This window comes from Mustela erminea, chromosome 1 (assembly GCF_009829155.1).
Source record: "Mustela erminea isolate mMusErm1 chromosome 1, mMusErm1.Pri, whole genome shotgun sequence".
In the NCBI taxonomy this organism is placed as follows: Eukaryota; Metazoa; Chordata; class Mammalia; order Carnivora; family Mustelidae; genus Mustela; species Mustela erminea.
In genome coordinates this window covers 7,219,151-7,239,121 of record NC_045614.1, presented here as the reverse complement: position 1 = coordinate 7,239,121, position 19,971 = coordinate 7,219,151, and the positions used below count along the sequence as shown (strand labels likewise).

General features: G+C 39.8%; 1 protein-coding gene across 11 annotated transcripts in view; it reads right to left on the bottom strand.

The window, feature by feature from the left end:
* Window positions 1-270: 270 nt before the first annotated feature.
* Window positions 271-19,971, bottom strand: part of LOC116571775 (zinc finger protein 177-like) — a 28,931-nt gene continuing 9,230 nt past the window's right edge. For 7 of the 11 annotated variants that reach the window (XM_032310118.1, XM_032310143.1, XM_032310153.1 and 4 more), the window contains 5 exons: window positions 4,678-4,763; window positions 3,934-4,060; window positions 3,392-3,484; window positions 2,812-2,894; window positions 271-2,279 (listed from right to left, as the gene is read on the bottom strand). In XM_032310118.1, coding sequence (XP_032166009.1) covers window positions 1,173-2,279; window positions 2,812-2,894; window positions 3,392-3,484; window positions 3,934-4,060; window positions 4,678-4,710 — 1,443 coding nt within the window. In that variant the 5' untranslated portion in view covers window positions 4,711-4,763 and the 3' untranslated portion in view covers window positions 271-1,172. Of the gene's footprint in view, window positions 2,280-2,811; window positions 2,895-3,391; window positions 3,485-3,933; window positions 4,061-4,677; window positions 4,764-6,756; window positions 6,882-17,157; window positions 17,356-19,971 lie in introns of those variants that run through there. The other 4 variants (XM_032310127.1, XM_032310191.1, XM_032310180.1 and 1 more) reach the window with 4 other exon arrangements.

Genomic DNA, 19,971 nt, shown 5'->3' with positions numbered 1-19,971 from the left:
ACCCCCAGTAATAGTGACACATTTAACATACATCTCTCAATAAAGGACAAATGAGGAGAGGTTTGTAATAATAAAAATTTTAAAAACAAAAGATTCATACATCAGACACACTGATCATACTGAATAATTACAGAATAGGCATTGCTTCCAACCATATTTAAAAGATTCCTAAGACTTGACCACATAGGAGATATTCTCAGTTAACTGAAATCCCTTGAAACAGAAGCTCCCTCCAGAGTGGTTTACATCAGTTAGTTTATTTTTCTTGTGTTAGATGAAGCCCAGAAATAAGCAACCTGAGGTTGGTACAGCCAAATGATACTGTATATCCCTGTGGTATAATCAGTAGCCTCTGACTATCATCCTCTTGGTCTATTTTCTAGGAAAGAAAAAGAGATGAGACACAGGGCAAATGTTGAAGAGAAGATGCCAACTGAGATACTCCCATTGCCACAGCTTCTTTAGAACCCACGAGTAGTGACCTCTACCTATTTCTCACTGACCAGAACCAAGAGCTTATGGGCGCTCAAAGCAGCAAAGTAAGTTGAGAGAGTTCCTTAAAAAATTGTTCACACTGTCAACTTGAATATAACTATAGTTTTGTTACTATAGGAAAGGGAAGGAGAAATGGATCTGGGGATACTCGCTGTATCCGACACATTGGGCCACACAGCAAGTCTCCAATAATTTTGTTTTAAATAATGTCATACAGAATCTATATCATAAAGACCATGCATCTGTGTATAATCCAATTAAATTAGAAATCTACCAAAAATAACTAAAATATGCAGAGTCTGCACACTGAAAATCCATTTCTAAATAACCTACAGGTCCAAGACATCTTGATGAGGATTGGACCACATTTAGTACTAAATTATGGTGAAAACATTATTTATCAAAATTTTGTGGTATAGACTAGGGAGCATTTAGAGTGCCATATAACCTTTAATTCTCATCAGTTAACAAGCTGTCACACTTTCAGGATGAGACACTCACTGATAAAGACAATCACAGAACGATAACATTCGTAAGATTGTTCTCAGTACAGCGTAAGTCAAGAGTTGTGCCTGGACTTTCTACATTGGTCACAGCAGGGCTGCTCTCTTGTGTGAGTTCTAAAATGAGGAATGAGGGGTAAAGGCCCAACAAAGGCTTTCCTGTAGTCATTTCACTCATACTTTCTGCCCAGCATGTATTCGCTTGTGCATTATAAGGTTAGTGCTGGTGCTGAATGCCTTTCCACACTGAATGCATTGATAGGGCTTCTCTCCTGTGTGAGTTCTCACGTGTACCCTTAGGCACGAGGAATTCCTAAAGGCCTTCCCACATTCTTTACACTCATAGGTTTTCTCTCCAGTATGAGTTCTCTTGTGCACGATGAGGTAAGAGCCTGTACTGAAGGATTTTCCACACTGACTACACTCGTAAGGTTTCTCTCCAGTGTGAGACCGAGTGTGTTTCTTAAGGGATGACTGATCAATGAAGGCTTTCCCACAGTCACTGCATTCGTAGGGTTTCTCTCCAGTGTGGGTTCTCATATGCTTCTGAAGGGATGAAGGAACAGTGAAAGCCTTGCCACATTCCTTACAGTCATAGGGTTTCTCTCCAGTGTGAGTCCTTTTGTGCACATTAAGATGAGAGCTCTGGCTGAAGGATTTTCCGCAGTGATTACACTCATACGGTTTCTCTCCCGTGTGAGATCTCACATGCTTTTTAAGGGAAGACTGAAAAATGAAGGCTTTCCCACAGTCACCACATTCATAAGGCTTCTCTCTGGCACGAGGTCTCACACATTTCTGAAGGGACGAGTTGCTGGTGAACGCTTTTCCGTGCTCCTTACATTCTGAGCTTTCCTCCATGGTATACATTGTTTTGTGGACACCAAGGGAGGCTCGTTCTCCATGATCATGGCATTCACAGAATTCCTCTCCAGTAGGTATTTGCACATGTACTGAAAAGGAAGGGTGTAAGCTGAAGGACCTAAGACACTGATTACACGGATGAGATTTCTCTCTTGTAAGAGTCCTTAAGCATTTCCTAAGGGATGCCTCTTGATGGAAAGCTTTGCCGCAATTATTAAACTCACAAGTTTTCTCTCCACTGTGAGTACTTACATGACTGCTAAGAGTTGAGGGGTGGCCAAGGTCCTTCCCATATTCTTTATAATTGAAGCATTTCTCTCCCTCACAATATCTTGTACATATAAAGTGATAGTTCTTTCTGAAGAATTTTCCACAATGATCAAATTCCAAGGGTTTCTTGCCAGGTTGAGTTGGTACCTGCAGAACAAGTAAGTGGTAACTAAAGACTTTCTCACTTTCTTTACACTCATGGGAATTCTCTTCTGTGTGGATTCTGCCATATATAGGAAGTACATGATTATGACTGACATTTTTACTATTTTCAGTGCATGTATGTGATTTTTTTTTCCCCTATTAGTTCAAGTTGAATCAACTGAATGCTCTAACCCAGGACTCCATCATTCTTAACAAAGGGCATCCTATATACAGAATTTTGCCAATAATGAGTGAAGAATGAATTAACCATGTATTAAATACTTAACAATGGAATCACATTTAAATAAATGTTTACCTTTTGGTATTCTCTGTGGGGCAGCAAATATTGAGCTTGGTTTAGAGATTTCTCTAATTTTATGAGATTCAGGAAGATGTTTCTGAGACAGCTTTCTGGTGAGTGAATGCTACCTGCCTCACTGTCTCGCCTCATTTGGAAGCTGGTGCTTTAACTCAATAGCATCAAAGACTTCTCCTACTTTAAAAATAATCAGAAATCATTCCTGGTGAATCTTACCATTTTTATGCTATTGCAAGTTTTTCCCCCAGAAGCATTCTTCAGAGGAATCCCATCTTTTGATTTCAGTTGAATATCCCAATCTGAAATTGAAAAATTTTGAAACTATTGGGATAAAAAGTAAGGATAACAGAAAAAAGGAGGTGGGCAACCTATGAATTGTTTTCAGGAACACTAAATATGGAATGGAAATGTGAAAGAGAAGATATAACCTGTGACCAGAGGACCTGTTCTAGGAAGTTGGCTCTGGGAAAAGATGCTAATGATAAGAATAAGCAATGGAAATGGGAAGTATTTCATTTAGAAAGGATTCTGGAGGTTTGGAATAATAGGAGAGTGTATTATCTGGAAAGCAAAGTAGGGAAAATGGAACAAAAAGTATTCAAGGAAATGTCAAATTTAAAGAGGAATTAAAACAGCTTTTTCTCTGAGACCACATGAAAACGTGAATGAAAGGCAAGGTGGTGAAAGACGGAAAGCTCACATAATGGCTTGGTTCTTCCACAAACTGACAGGCCCAAATGGACCATCCCCCACCAAGTCTCCTCCACACAATGACTCCTTTCTGCTTGGGGCTCACCTGTAAAGGCCCCTTGGAGAATTGCCCCCTCCTCTGTCCCCAGCACTTCCTGCTCCACCTCCGTGATCAGACTGTGTTTGCAGAGAGGATATCCTGCTCACGGAGAAAGACACATGAGGTGGGGAACTGTGAAGGACACAAGAAATCTGTCCACAAAACTGATTCCAATACTTTGATATTAAGGGATTCTGAAGATAGACAAGTAAAACTTCAGGAGTGACCAAAGAATCAGATCTGAGCTCTTTTACAAGGCCCACAAAACAGACACCTACATATGCCCTATCCACAGGGAACTAACCCTCGAAATCCAAGTCTAAGAGCAGAGACATACTGCAAATCACCTAAATTTTACAATAATAATGAAAATGAAATCAGTGTGTTTTTATGGAAAGCCATGAGACTGCCCCATAAGGGCAGAAGCTATTCTTTTTGTCTTTACCATGTATTGTCATTCTTTTCACATATCCTAGAACATGGTATGTGAGGAAGGACCATTTGCTTCATGAAGAAATGAGAGAATGAAGGAATGAGGCCAGTCTTACCCACGGAGGCCAGGTTCCTGTAGTTCTCCAGCATCACGTCTCTGTACAGGGTTTTCTGAGCAGGGTCCAACAGCGCCCACTCCTCTTGGGAGAAGTCCACTGCCACCTCCTCAAAGGTCACTGAATCCTGAAACATCACATGCATTGTGGCTCAGGCAAGGCTCATCTCTAACAATGTAGGAAAAGAATGGTGGAGAGGCTGCCAGCACTGGGGAAAGAGACTAGCACACAGCAGGCCTGCAGGTGCTTCAGAGGCCTCCCAGTATCTCATTAACTGAGACTCAAGGCTCAGTTCTTAGAACTCTCCTCTTTCGCTCTCCCTGCCTGGATCATCTCATCTAGACTCATGCTTTAAGCATCCTGTCTAATATATAGTTGACCTGCTCTTCCCACTACTAGTCTTACCCAGTCTTAGCCAAGATTGAGTACAGATTGACTGTACGGCAGGATGAGAAAAATACTTGGAAAATGAATGATTTTCCTAGTGAAAAATCTCTCTTGTCCTGCACAGCACCCAGCAGAATATGGAACCAATACTCAACTTAGAGGAAGATCTTGGGAAAAAAAAAATTAACAAATGATGTAGCAATAGAAGTCTTTCCTACTGCATTCTTTATCTCATTGAGAGGCCCAGAGAAGTGGGGAAGACTGAGGCCAGCTCAGTTGAAATTGTAGGTCAGGGGCAAGAGATGTCTCCTTTGGGAACAGCAATGTTTTTTGGAAAGAGAATAATTTCCTGTATACCTGTGACCTGGTTGTCAGAAATCCTGCAGCCATTCTTCCTCCTGTGTGTCTCCCTCCTTACCAGACAGGGTTCTAAGCAAGCAGACCTAGAGAAGAAAGAAGCCACCAGAGTCTGGGTTGGACAGATATTCAACACTTACACCCTAGAAGCTTCCACATACTAGCTTCAGAAGGAACACAGACACATACACACACACACAAACCCACAGTACACTTCCCTGTTAGGATTTTACTTTCCTCTCCTAGAACAAGTAGGAATCAGGAATATAGGATTTATTTTTAGCTTTTACACTTTTTTTCTAGACTGAACTACTAAAAATGTCTAGAGTCAAAAGGCACTGTGAGAAGCAATGTGCCTTCCTAAAACCACCATGCCTCTAAATGTCATTTGCCCAGGAAAGAAACAAGGGGGCTCATTTGAGAAACAGCTGAGTCCAGTGTAGAACAGGAAATGTTCAAGGTGAGTCTGAAACATCATATAGCAGAAACCAAGAAACCCAACAAAGGCTAACAGGGTTGTATCAAAAAGACAAAGGGGGAAATTAAAAAAAAAAAAAAAAAACCAGCTCTCCTTGGCTTAAGATGGAACAGTTTACAAAATGACTGCAATATGTTGAAATCATCAAATCTAAAACAAAATAATGAGTTCATAATGATATTAAAAAAAAAAAAAAACCCTACTGGTCAGTGTTGGAGGGGGCCAGGCTATCAACTCCTAATTCTGAAAATTCCGAAAGGAAAGAATCAAGCATATATCCCTCTCTCTTTTGTGAAAAATATTTTTATGATTTCCAAACTGCTGTAATGAGGTGAAGTTCTTTACAGAAGAATTGTACAAGCTTTATAAGAAGCTTCGTTTATCATAAAGAAAACGCTAGAGTCAGAAAGTCACCATTCTAAAGCACTAGTACATTAATGGATCATGGCAATGACCACCAACAGCTACTAAGTTATTAGGTGAAAAGTAAATGGGGATGTTTATTTCTGACTTTTAATTCTGAAAAAACTTTCAAACTGAAAGCAAATAATCGTGTGAACATGAACTTCCACAGACTCTTCACCATTAAAGTTTTCTTTCTCTCTCTACCCCTGCGTTCCCTCTCTGTTTCAGCAAGAATGTTAAGGAAAGTCTGTTCGAGGGAAAACAGCAGATGTCATGACCCTTTTCTCCTCTGTACTTCAGAGTGACGCTGGAACTTGGATATTCTCCAATGTAACCACAATGAGCAAAATCAGGACTATTTAATATGGATTTAACACTCCATATGCAGCATTTCACTAACTGGCCCAATAATGTCCTTTATAGCAATCACTTTGTAAATTTCCCATACAGGACCATGCCCTCAAACCATGGTTCTTTACTCTTCTTTGATCTGGACCTATTCCTTGGCCTTTCATCTTTCAAGATATGAAGGTATCTGATCACGGAAGTTCTGATATGATGTAAGAAGAAACAGTACCATCTGTGAAGTATTTTTTCCAAAAAAAACCCCCTGACAAATCCTTTCACATTAGCAGTTTATAAAAAGAGGAAAGAGGAAGGACTGAGGGACCTGTTAAAATGACATCATGAAGGGACACCTGAGTGGCTCAGTACTGTGATAATGCTAAAAACTTCCTGTTAAGCCTAAATCTAGCCAAGTTTCTAAAGACTTTCAGGAAATACAGAGATAAAAAAGTTAAACACCAAGAAGCAGCAAACAGCCAAACCTACAATGCAGAACACTTTAAAGACAAATGACTTAGTATCTCCAATTAGTTGATTAACAAAAAAAGGAAAAAGGGAGATGAAACAGGTACTTAAGAGATCTATACCTCAAAAAACAATGTGGGAGCTCTGATAGGATCCTGACTTGAGCAAACCAACTGTAAAAAGATATTCTGGAGACAATCAGGGAACTCTGGAGTCTGCCAGGTGAGAAAATGCTATGGTGGTATGTACCAGCTACAGATTCATACTTAAGTATTTACTGATGAAAGGACGTGATATCTACAATGTGTTATTTTAAAAAACCCTCCAGAAAAAAAAAAAAAAAGAAGCAGGTGGACAGGCTACTAGCACTATCCCAGCACTATTACCTCAATAGTACAGGAGCCACCACTCACATAAGGCTGTTGAGCGCTTGAAATGAAGCCAGTGTTAGAATTTAAATTTAGGGGCGCCTGGGTGGCTCAGTGGGTTAAAGCCTCTGCTTTCAGCTCAGGTCATGATCCCGGGATCCTGGGATCGAGTCCCGCATCGGGCTCTCTGCTTCAGCAGGGAACCTGCTTCCTCCTCTCTCTCTCTCTGCCTGCATCTCTCCTACTTGTGATCTCTGTCTGTCAAATTAAAAAAAAAAAATCTTAAAAAAAAAAAGAATTTAAATTTAAATTTAAATGGCCATATGTGGACAGTGTATTAAACAGTCAGGCTATGATGATCCAAAATTGGTAAAATATTGATAAATGTCAAAGCTGAGTGTTGACAACATAAGGATTCACTATACTGTTCTATTCTTATGTGTGCTTGAAATTTCCCTATGAAAAGCTTAAAAATTTAAAAGGATAAAATAAAGACATTTTTAAGTAAAAACTTGAGAGAGTTTACCCATCAAAGGATCACTAAAATAAATTCCGAGTTTGTGCAACAGAAATGTTAAAAAAGTAGAGTGAACAATAATCAAATGGGTATGTAAGGGCCTATTTAGCCATAGTGGCCCTACCTCAGTTGAACAGCCATTTTGTTGTTTATGCAGTAAAACTTAAATTGACCCTGCCCCCCCAGGGGAACTTACTTAAAAGCAAGTCCGGGAAACCAGTCCCAGGTAATGAATGAAGCCCAAATACAAGGGTGGGTCAGGTCAGCTGGAGATAACAGCCCAAAGGCAGGGATGAGTTGGGTCAGGTGGAGACATCCAATCAGTAGAGCACACATACTGTCTCCCTAGCTACCAAGGAGTGTGGGCCCTGCCCTCTGGGCGCCTTTTAGGCGCCAATTCTGACCAAGGTAAAAGGCTAGTTCAAATGTCTACTATAGGGCAAATTGTAATTCAATTGGTCACTTATGTGTGACCTAGCATGACTGTGCAGCTTTCTCTGTGTATTACAATTTCATTGGCCACCTGTGCGTGGCCAGGCCCAACCACATGGCCTTTGCCCTTAAAAGCTAGTCTGTAAGGCAGAGAGGGGTCGTCCTCTCTGTAAGGGGTGGCCCCGACGGTCTGTTTGGCGGTCGGTTTGATTCTTGATGCTTGGCGTGAAATAAAGCTTTGCTTGACCTTCACTCTGTATTAGTCTCGCTCCTTTGACCATGGACCCATTATTGGGGGACGCAACATGTAAAGTAAATGAACCTTGATCATATAAAATGGTAATAACAGTCTAATTTGTGAGAAGGAAAAGCAAGCTAGAATCCTAATACTGAATAAAAAACCACATAAATTTGGAGGGAGATGACTGCAGTTTTACGCTACTTGTATTCTTGCAGAACAAAATAGAGATGTTGATTAGCTTTTGACTTTAAGTGTGCCTGATAAAGATACTAGGGTGACCACTAAGTGAATGGACTCACAGGTTTAACTCACAGTCTAGAAGAAAAAAATGGAACAAAACCCCCCAAACTCTCAATTATTCCAAAAGTAAGGAAAATATATAATAAGCAGAGAAAAGAAACAAAAAAAAAGCAGGTAAAGTAAAAAGCACAATGCAAGACAGTAGAAAATATTGATATCAATAATCACAATTAATATACAAGTAAATGGATTAAACTCTACAGTTTAAAAACAAAGATTGACATGTTAGATTAAGATGAATTCCAGCTCTATGCTCTTTCATGAGATGCATTTAAAACCAAAACAAGAGCATCTGGGTGGCTCAGTCAGTTACACATCTGCCTTTGGTTGAGGTCATGATCCCAGAGTCCTGGGATCTAGCTTCACGCTGGGCTCTCTGTTCAGTGGGGACCTGCTTCTCCCTGTCCCTCTGGCGCTCCCCCTGCTTGGGCTCTCTCTAATAAATAAATAAAATCTTTAAAAAAACCAAAACAAAACCAGAAAGACTGATGGGACACCTGTGTGGCTCAGTTGGTCAAGCTGATGCCTTCAGCTCAGGTCATGATCCCAGGGTCCTGGGATCCCAAGTTGGGTTCTTTGCTCAGCAGGGAGCCTGCTTCTCTCTTTCTGCCTCTGCCTGCTGCTCTGCCTGCTTGCGCGCTCTCTCTCTGACACATAAATAAATAAAAGCTTTAAAAAATAAACCAGAAAGACTGAATCTCAAAAATAAAAATGATACACCAGGCAAATATATATTAACCAAAATTGTTTATTTTCACATTAAAAAAACAAAACAAAACAAAAATATAGGCTCCATGCCCAGGATGGAGCCCAACATGGGGCTTGAACTCAAAAATGTGAGATCAACACCTGAGCTGAAACCAAGAGTTGGATGCTTAACTGACTGAGTCACCTAAGTGCCTCTTGATTTCACACATTTTAAAACAAAAGGCATTATGAAAGACAACTACATTAGAAGAGGTTCAATTCACTAGACATAAATAAAGATTCTGAAGTTGCGCAGACTCACACCGTCATAAAAGCTAAGAGAATTAAAGGAGAAATACACAAATCACCATCAATGTTGAAGACTTTAACATACTACTGTCAGTGATGTAGAGGTCAGTGGGGGGCGGGGCGGGGAAGAGGAAGTAAAGATTTGAATAAAATGAACAAGCTTCACCTGTAAGGGCCAATTTGGTCAGTACTGGCTTCACCCCCATAGAATAGCCATCCCCGATATATAGGTAGTGAACTTAGATTGAACCTACCCCTTCCCCCAGGGAGAAAGCACTTAAAAACAAAACCGGTGAAATACGGCTGACTGGTGAAACACGGCCAAATAGTCCCAATAACGGAGCACAGATACCAGGACATGTCAGGCTGACCAGAGATAACGGAGTCCAGATACCACCAGGACGTGTTCGGCCAGATGGGAACGTCCAATCAAGGGAAAGCGCACGTATTACCTCCCTACCCGCCAAGGACATGTTCAGCCAGGTGGAGTTGTCCAGTCAAGTAAAAGCGCACATAATACCCACCAGGGAGTGTGAGCCCCCGCCCTTTGGACATCAGACCAAGGCGCTAATTCTAGCCGAGGTCATGGGCTGAGTTAAGTGACTATCATGGGGTAAAATGTAATCTAATTGGCTGCCAGTACGAAACCCAGCATGATTGTGTGACATTTTCTGTGTGCAGCATTCTCATTGGCCAGGCTCAACTATGTGGCTTTTACTCTATAAAAACTAGCCTATGAGAATAGAAGGTTGTCACTTTCCTTTGTGAAAGGTGACCCCCAACGTTTGGTTCTGGTTTTTGATGCTTGGCACGAAATAAAGCCCTGCTTAACTTTCGCTTTGTATCGGTCTCATCCTTTTGTCCACGGACCCTTTCACACCTAAAACACAAACACTACACTCAATAAATGGAGAATACACATATTTTTTTTCAAGCACAAGTGGAGTATTTATAAAAACTAGCTCTCTTCCTATAATATACAGCCAGTCTTAAAGCTTTCAATTTTAGTATATATGCTGCGATGTGAGCACTAGTTTTAAAGCTTTTGAGGGATTTATATACAGATATGTTCCTTGACCAAAATGAAATTCAGTTAAAAAAGAAGACTATTATGTTGAGCCATATGACACTGACATTTATTTATTTATTTTTAAAAAGATTTTATTTATTTATCTGGCACAGAGAAAGGGAGAGGGAGAAGCAGGCTCCCCACTGAGCAAGGAGCCTGATGTGGGGCTTGATCCCAGGACCCTGGGATCACGACCTGCGCCAAAGGCAGACGCTAAACCAACTGAGCTACTCAGGCGCCCCAACACTGCCATTTCTGTAGATAAAAAAATGGTGGAAACTTAGCAGGTTCACATGGTTTGATCTAATATTAAAAGCCATACATTTGGAGTTTAGAGAACATCATCTTTATGAGTAACTCATGAATAAAATATATAATTGATAAATTAAACTGGAATTAGAAAATATGTAATACTATGATTATCGATCAATTCTAACTACCAAATCTTGTAAGCTGCAGCTAAAGCAGGCCTTAGGGAAAAAAAAAAGTAGGCTTTATATATTTACATTAGAGAAAAGTGAAGAATTAACCTAAGTTTCCAGTTAAAGAATTGAGAAAAAAAATCCCAAAAGAAGAAAAGTTAAAGGAAAAAAGATAGGAAAAAGAAATGAAGAACTAGAAAACAAAAAGTAGGGGTACCTGGGTGGTGCAGTCAATTAAGCAGCCAACAACTCTTAGTTTCAGCTCAGACTATGATCTCAGGGTCGTGAGATCGAGCCCTGCCTGGGCTCCACACTGAGCATAGAGTACGCTTGAGATTCTCTCACCCTCTGCCTTTTGCTCCTCCCACTTGTGCATTCTCTAAAATAAATAAATTAAAAAAAAAAGTAGAGATCAATCAAGCAAAAAAAAAATTTTGGCCTTTTGAAATTGATAAAATAGGAAGAAATCATGCAAGATTATTCAAGAAGGGAGAAGGCTCAAAGAAAATTAAACACCCCCCCATACAATTATAAATGCTACAGAGATTAAACATATAAAATATTATGATTAATTTTGCCAATCGAGCTCAAAACTCACAGGAAATCCATCAATTTCTTGAGACATAAAATTTACAAAAAATGCCTCTACAGAAATAAACAAACCAAGTAGTATTAAAATTACAAAAAATGAACCAGGCATTGAGGGCTATGCAACATTGTGAATGTCATTAATGCCATTGAATTTTATTTTTAAAATGCTTATAATGGCAAATTTTATGTTTTCATATATATGTATGTAACACACATGTGATACATGTGTACACACATACATGCACACACACAGATGTATACACACGTGTATGTATGTATATATTTTAAAGTAGGATCCACATGCAGCATGGAACCCAAGGTGGGGCCTGAACTCACAAATCTGAGATCAAGACCTGAGCCAACAATCAAGAGTCAGACACCCAAACAACTGAGCCACCCAAGCACCCCTTGTTATATATATTTTTCTTCACAATAAAAAAAAATGCAGAAAAACTTGAAATAACTGGGGCTATTGCTGACCTCCTCAGAGAGATTTCTCACCTCCCCAGCCCCAGAAACTTACTGCCTGGACAGATATCTTAAAACAAAACAAAATATAAAACAAAATGAAGAGCCAGACATTTAAATTTCACCACACAAAAAACCCTACTAGGCTTGGATTGTATAAGTTGGTTCTGCCATTTGAAGAGGAGAGAATTCCAATCGGACTCAAAATTTACAGGAATCAGACATACTCATGAAGACTCTGGTTACATCACATATTTGTATATTACTAAACATTAGCAGAGATAGTAACTTACTGACTCTATAAAGAAAGAGTTATATATTTAGAAGGTTTTATTTAGAAATTTAGGCATCATGCAAAACTCCAGAATTCTGCATGACCCCAAAATGTCACGTTTGCATTCTGATTATTCTATTACAATACCTTATACAATTACCACAAGGGAGAAAGGAGGAAACGGATACGCCTCTTTTTTAAACAACTTTACAAAACAGTCTGTGTTACTCAAAGGGATTACCTTGACTAAAGGTATTAAAGGGAAGAACATTCTTTGTGACTGGTATAATGTTGACAGTAAGCATTACACAGCCATAGTAAAAAAAAAAAAACCTAAATGATAGGCAATTTCATTAATGAACAGATATAAACAACCTAAAGGTCAAACCAAATACATCAATAAATGATGTTAATACATCACAACCAAGTTGCGTTTATTCCAGGAATATCAGAGATGCTTAACAGAAAATCTACTAATATTTGTCTAATTCATAGATCAAAGAAAACTATGATCATCTCAGTGACACAGTATAAATGTCTTGCAATAGTCAACATTTCACAGAACTTAAAAATAATCTTAGCCAATTCTATAAAACAAACACAATTCAAGGGGTGTCTGCATGGCTCAGTTGGTTGAGCATCCCACTCTAGACTTCACCTCAGGTCATGATCTCAGGGTCCTGGGATGGGGTTGTTTCCCCCTCCCCCCCACAAACATCTAACTTCCTAGCGATAAGCAGAGGGCCTTTGAGACACAGAGAAAGGCAGTGGTGGCTCCTCTAGTCGAGTTTTAAGTCTTAGCCAGTGTTGTGTATTAGGGAGTGTTAGGGAAAATGTGGGATGGGGTTGGGGGGACAAGGATAGGGAGACATAACAGGTTGTAAGATTACAGAGGAAGAATAAACCTGTCATTATTCACAGATGACATGACTGTTATAATGTAAACATCCAAGAATCTACAGGTAAATTATCTGAAAACCAAAGAGATCTACAGCTTGCTGGATGGAAAATAAACACTCTGAAGGTTCAAAACAGACGAAGCCCCATGGCCTGGGGTGGTTGACAATACCATTGGACATTCTACACATGACCCCACAACTTTACCTCTAAATACGACCTGGCGCAGAAATGGGAAGAAACATGCACAACCCCATAGAGAGGGGAGCAATTCAATCATCCGTCTGTCTACAGGGGACTAAGATCCATCTGCACAAATCCAAGCCAGGTCGGGGTCCGGGGTGGGGGGGGGTAGGGAAGATCTTAGTGATAAGTATTTCAAGGTAATGCCGTTAACGCAAAAAGTGAGACAGAAAAGAGCATTTTCTTGAGGAAAAATAACTCTTAATTTGGGGGAGAACTTTAAAGAGAGGAGTACGGGGGATGGGTTGAAGTCCTCGCCGGCACGCCCTGACCACATCCCCACCCGCCTCCTCTCGGCCCGATGTCCCGAGTGGCCACAGATGGAAGGGGGTCAAGGCCCAGGTAGGAAAGAGAGGGATGGCCGGGAGTCCTGGTGCGGAGGGGCACCATGAGGCCCAGAAGTGCCGTGGCCTCGAAGCTGTTGGCGCTGGAAACCGTCCACTTGACCTCGCCGCAATGCCGCACAGCCCCCTCCAACCCGCAGACCCACACCTGGGCTACAGCCAGGGTGCACTTCCGCTTCCGGCCTCAGGCTGTGCCCGGCGCCCTCAGAGACTGTGACTTTCCACTGATCCACCCTGGGGCGCTGCTGTGCAGAGAAGGCAGGGGCTGGGAGATTGGCCAAGGAGGCGCTGCAGGGTAGAAGGACAAGGGGAGTTTTTGTATTCCTTTAATAAAGGGGGGAACTCCTGGCTGGCTCAGTCCGTAGGGCAAACCACACTTGATCTGGGATGGTAAGTTTGCGCCCCATCTTAGGTGCAGGGATTAAAAAAGAGTAAAGGGGCAACGCGAAGAGTGGAGCAATTTGATCTCAGAGCCGTCCTTGACGCTACACGATCTCTCCAAGGGGAAGAGGAGGAGTTCCCCCAAACCGAAAAAGTGACTGAGCGACAAAGGAAAAGGGGCATAAACCTCACTTCTAAGCCATTATGGATTCACATGTGAGGTCACTAGCCCTCCTATCTTCCTAACCAAAATAAGTCCCCACCGAGGTCAGACTCAATTTTAATTAATTTTGCATTTTTTGGGAAATTCCTGAAAACCAACACATATAACTGTGACAATCTGAAATTAAATCATTTTTACTGTTACAGGTGCCGAAACAGTGGAGAAAAATATCCCTTCTATTTGTGACTCTGAATTTGAAGAATGATTACTAAAAAGCAAAATGAGAAGCAAAAAGGTCAGCCGTATTCTGGTATGATTAAATCATAGTAAAATCGTACCAGAATAAGGTCTCTGGTGCCAGCCACGGGGGTTTTCATGTTCATTTTTCGGATCTGCAGAGTAAGTGGCTTAAGAGTAAAGTCATGTGCTTAATTATTATCATGGTTATATTCCGAATATCTGATGCCTAACAAGACTATGCACAATGTGCATGTACAATTGGAAGGATGAAATTGCCTGTGTAATTTCCACAACGAGAGGGAAACGAAATGGGAGAACTGAAAATGAGATAAAAATTATTGAAATTATTAAAAAAACTCATAAAAATTATTCAGTCACAGCTGCAAAACCATGGGCTAGTTTTCACTCCTATCAAGGCCCAGCCTATGACTATCTGCTATCACTTTTGCCTGAATGTATGTTTCACATTCTTTGCAATTAGTAGATGGCCATGTTTTGAGAGGAAGGGCAGATTCAGTTCTGCTGGCAGTTCTGGGTCAGCTGCAACATCAACAGTGGGTTTCTGTGTGGAATCTGTGTTCTAATTGAATTGTGAGTTCTCTACTGAGGGGAACACAATAATTCCGAAAATCTGGCCACTTGTAATACAGAACCCAGAGGAACAGAATTTAGCTGCTGCTAATCTCGATGAGACCAGAAAGCCTGGAGTCAGTGGCTAGGGTTCCTCTGTTAGCTCAAAACACTGGATGCTTTAAACTGAAAACACTGAGCTAGAATCCACCAGAAATGATGGTGCATATTTCATGTCACATAAATCACATAAGTAGAATAAGAACAGTGGCTCCTCAGAGTTGTAATGAAGATGAAATGACTCAATCCATGGAAAGCCTTCAGGGCATTTCACAGCATACAGTAAGTGCAAACTAACTGGGAGCTCTAACCAGCCCCTGTTGAGGGCATGACTGTTAGAAAGTTTCCACTGACATCTGGTAACCAATCATTTCCCTTATTAATGATCTCATTTAGCAAATGGAAATGAGGCTTAGGAGAGGCTAAGGTAAATACCCCAAACACATAGCTCAAAGGCAACAAGGGCAGGATCCACACTCCTGCAGCCAGGCTTCAGTCTGAGGCCTTAACACCCAAGCTCTACCTAGGCAAAAAGCAAGCCAAATTCTGAAGCACAGTGGGACCCTGGAATTTTCCCAGTTAGCTGTCTAAACCACTGAAGAGACTAATCATAAAAAAGAAAAAAAGAGAGTAAGTCTGTTATGATTATTATTGCTGTGTAACAAACCACCCCAAACATACTAACAGCAGTTCTTACAATGTTGTTGCCAGACTGAGAGACCCCAAGACACTTTCAGGCAGTCTGTGAGGTCAAAACTATTATTATAATAGTTCTATGATTTGCCATTTCATCATGTTGACGTTTATATTGATGACACAGAAGCAATGGTGGATAAAATGCTGGCTCCTTGGCAGAAATCAAGGCAGTGGCATCAAGTGCCACAAACACTGTATTCTTCGTTGGCACATACTCATGATAAACAAAAAGCCCAATTTTCCTTAAAAATGCCCTTGAGGCATGAGAAAAAATCTGGAAAATATATATACCTGCAACCATAATGTTGGCAGTTTATCAACATTTACAAATCTTTCTGCTATGATCAAATTATACTACTGCATGATGCTTGATGCTGGATAGCAAGTCAACATTTGAAAAATATGCATAATGTAGTGAACTATTTTCTATACAAGTGACACATGAAGGTACAAAATCATGTATGGGTAAAATATCCAAACTGCAAAAAAAAAAAAAAAATCAATGGATTTTAATAGAATAGGAAGAGTTCACTCATAGAATTTCATACTCCACAGTGCAATTAAATCCTTAAGAAACGACTATTAGTTGAATTTTGGGTATCAAAAGGTATCAAAGAGCCAAAATTATCTGAAATACTTTTTTCTACCTATGTATCTCACTAAAGCCAAATTTTCTATATATACTTCATCTAAAATAAGGCAAAAAACTGAATGCAGAAGCGCCTATGAGACTCCAGTTCTCATTAATTAAGCTAGATGAAATGATCTTTTGGCCAAGCTTGTCACTCATCTGGAAAGGAAAAAAAAATACTTAATGACACCTGTTAAAAATGGTGAGGCAGACTTTGCTTCAGCCATCGTGACAGGTACAGGGACCACTGCAACAAGACTTCACAGTGGGGGAGAATGGGCTCAAGCTCAAATACAGCATGGTAAGTGGGAACTTACAGGCAAGGAGCAGAATAGGGGTCAGAGGATGGAAAATTACTAAGAGGAAACAAGAGGGGTTTAGGGATTCTGGCTGAACTGACCTAACAGAATCTTTGCTGAAGACAGGCCAGGGTGACTAGAAATCACCTGAAGGATAGTGGAGGATGAGGGAAAGCTTGCTAAACTGACTCAGCAGGGTTCTTGTTAAAACTGGATTTGGTTAAGTGTACCGACAGACGTAGGAAAAGGTTCAGGAGACTTACTCAAGTTTGGTTAAGAGAAGACTCTCACTTCTCACATTTTTTTGGTTTTCAACTCCGTTATTTTTCATAAATATGTACATTATGAAATGAATTATAAATATTTGAAAAATCTGTCTTAAATTCTAATATGTCAAATACTCAAAAGATACAATGTTTTGTATGCTCAATTTTAGAGTATGCGAGAGTCCCAAGATCGAAAACTTGAAAACTGCTGGTGTGGACTCCCCACCATTCTATTTTCACAGATCATGAGTCAGGAATTTGGACAAGATACAAAGGGAATGAATGGATTATCTCTGCCCTACAAAGACCAGGGCCTTACCTGGGAAAACTCACACAGCTCAAGGTGGCTCCAAAGACAAAGGCCCAGAGATATCTGTAGACTCACACCTGCATCTGGTTTAGTAATTTAGTAATATGCACTTCAGGTACTTCCAAGTCTTTTCAAGGCCTGTTAGCTCATTCCTTTTAAGTGCTGGATATTCCATTGTCTGGATGCATCAGTTTATTCATTTACCTACTGAAGACATTCATTCACCTACATAAGTTTTGCAATGAGGAATATAACTGCTATAAACATTCATGTGCAAACAAAGAAAAACCCCTGAAACAGCTTGCATGTGTTGGTTTCTGAATGAACATAAGTTTCAACTTCTTTGGGTAAATACCAAGGACCATGGATACTGGATCATCTGGTAAGAGTATGTTTAGTTCCGTAAGAAACCACCAAACTTTTCTAAAGCAGCTGTACAATTTTGTATTCCCACCAGCAAAGAAGTTTTTGGTGCTATTAGTGTTCCAGATTTAGGGCATTCTCAGATATGTGGTGGTATCTCATTTTGACTTGTACTTTTCTGTATGATATGATGTGGAGCATCTTTTCATAAATGCTTATTTGCAATCTTTACATCTTCTGTGGAGGAGTGTCCGTTAAGGTCTTTGACCCATTTTTGATAGGCTATTTCTTAGTGTTGAGTTTTAAGACTTCCTTGCATATGCTGGATAATGGTCCTTTAATCCAAATGTGTCTTCTGCAAAGATTTTCTCTCAACCCGTGCTTGTCTTCTCACTCTTAACAAGGGCTTTCATAGAGCCTAAGTTTTTAATTTTAATGAAGTCCAGTTTATCAATTATTTATGGATCAAGCTCTCAGTTTTTTATTTAAAAAGGTATTGCTACATCCAAGGACACTTAAGATTTCTCCTATGTTATCTTCTAGGAGTTGTGTATTTTCCACTTAGGTTTACAATGCATTTTAATTTTTGTGGAGTGTTCAGTGTCTAGATTCATTCTTTTTTATGTGCATGTCTAATAGTTCCAGTCTCATTTGTTGGAAAGAATTATCTTCACTCCATTCTACTGCCTTTGCTCCTCTGTCGAAGATAAGCTGACTACTTATGTGGGCCTATTTCTCAGCAATCTGTTGTGTTCCATCAATCTGTCTATTCACTTACCAACACCAGCTGACTTGATGTAGGTTTCTATTAAGTCCTGAAGCCAGGTAGTTTCAGACCTCCAACTTTGTTCTCCTTCAATATTGTGTTGTCTATTCTGCATCTTTGCATCTCCATATAAACATAAGAATCAGTTTGTCAATATCCACAAAATAAATTGTTGGAATTTTGATTGGACTGAATCAATTAGATTGGGAAGAACTAACATCTTGACAATATAGACCATATCCATGAACATTAAATCTCTCTCCATTTATTTGGTTCTTTGATTTCATTCATGACAGTTTTGTAGTTTTACCTATATAGATGATGCACATATTTTGTTGTGCTACTATAAATAGTATTGTGTTTGCAATTTCAAATTCTATTTGTTCATTGCTAGTGAGAGATTTCATGGATGCGTGTATGTATCAAAACTTACGTCATACACTTAACATATGTAGACTAATGCATGGCAATTATACCTTAATAAACCCTCTAACAACAAGAAAAAAGATATTTGAACATACATTTCACCAAAGATAAATGGATGACAAGTACGTGAAAAGATGTTCAACATCACTGGTCTTTAAAACTACTGGTCTACTTTGAGAAAAGATACACACACACAGACACAACTCATTTTAAACAATGGGCTTTCTTTTCCAGTATCAATTTTTCTGTATGCAGTAACTAAAGATTTGTACTCTAAAACTTTCCCCAATTTTTTTTAACATTTTTTTATTTATGGATTTTTTATTAAAAAATCTTTTGTAACAAAACGATTTTTAAAAAGATTTTATTTATTTATTTGAGAGAGGGAGTGCACAAGCAGGGGGAGCGGCAGGCAGAGGGAGAAGCAGGCTCCTCGCTGAGCAGAGAGCCTGATATGGGACTTCTGATCCCAGCACCCTGAGGATCATGACCCGAGCCAAAGGCAGACACTTTACTGACTGAGCCACCCAGGTGTCCCACAAAGGTTTTTCACTTATAAAACCCTTTAGGACTTTAATTTTTATAAATATATGTAAGATACTTACTGAAAACAGTTTTTACATTCACAAAGAATCTTATTATGTAACATCAATTGGCATAGTCTTTTCCACATTCCCTACAATTATACTTTACAGTTCCTCTCCAGTGTAAATTATGTTTCCTAATAAAGAACAATCAAAGGCTTTTTTATAACCCTTTCATGCATGGGATCTCTCTTAATGTGTGCTTTCATAGCTTCCCAAAGTGGGGGGATGAAAATTTTTTTTATAGAAGATTTTTCATACCTGTGAAATCACAGCCAAATTAGTAAAGTATAAGGCAGAGCTAAAGGTTTCCTACATTCCTCATTAATAAGGTTACCTTCACTGTGAATTAGTCTGTGCTTTCTAAGAGAAAGTTTAAAGACTTGCCCATATTCTTTGCAAGCATAAGCTTCTCTCAAGAGTGAAATATTATACATTCAGTAAGGCATGTCGTAGTTAAGGGTTTCCCACATTCCTCATCTATGCATGGATTTTCTCCACTGTGAGTTCTTAAATGTTGATAAGATATGTGGACTGAGAAACACATGGGTGGCTCAGTTGGTTAAGTATCTGCCTCCAGCTCGTCATGATCCCAGAGTCCTGGGATTGAGTCCTGCATCAGTCTCCTTGCTCAGCGGGGAGTCTGCTCCTCCTTCTGCCGGCTGCTCTCTTTCCTTGTGCTCT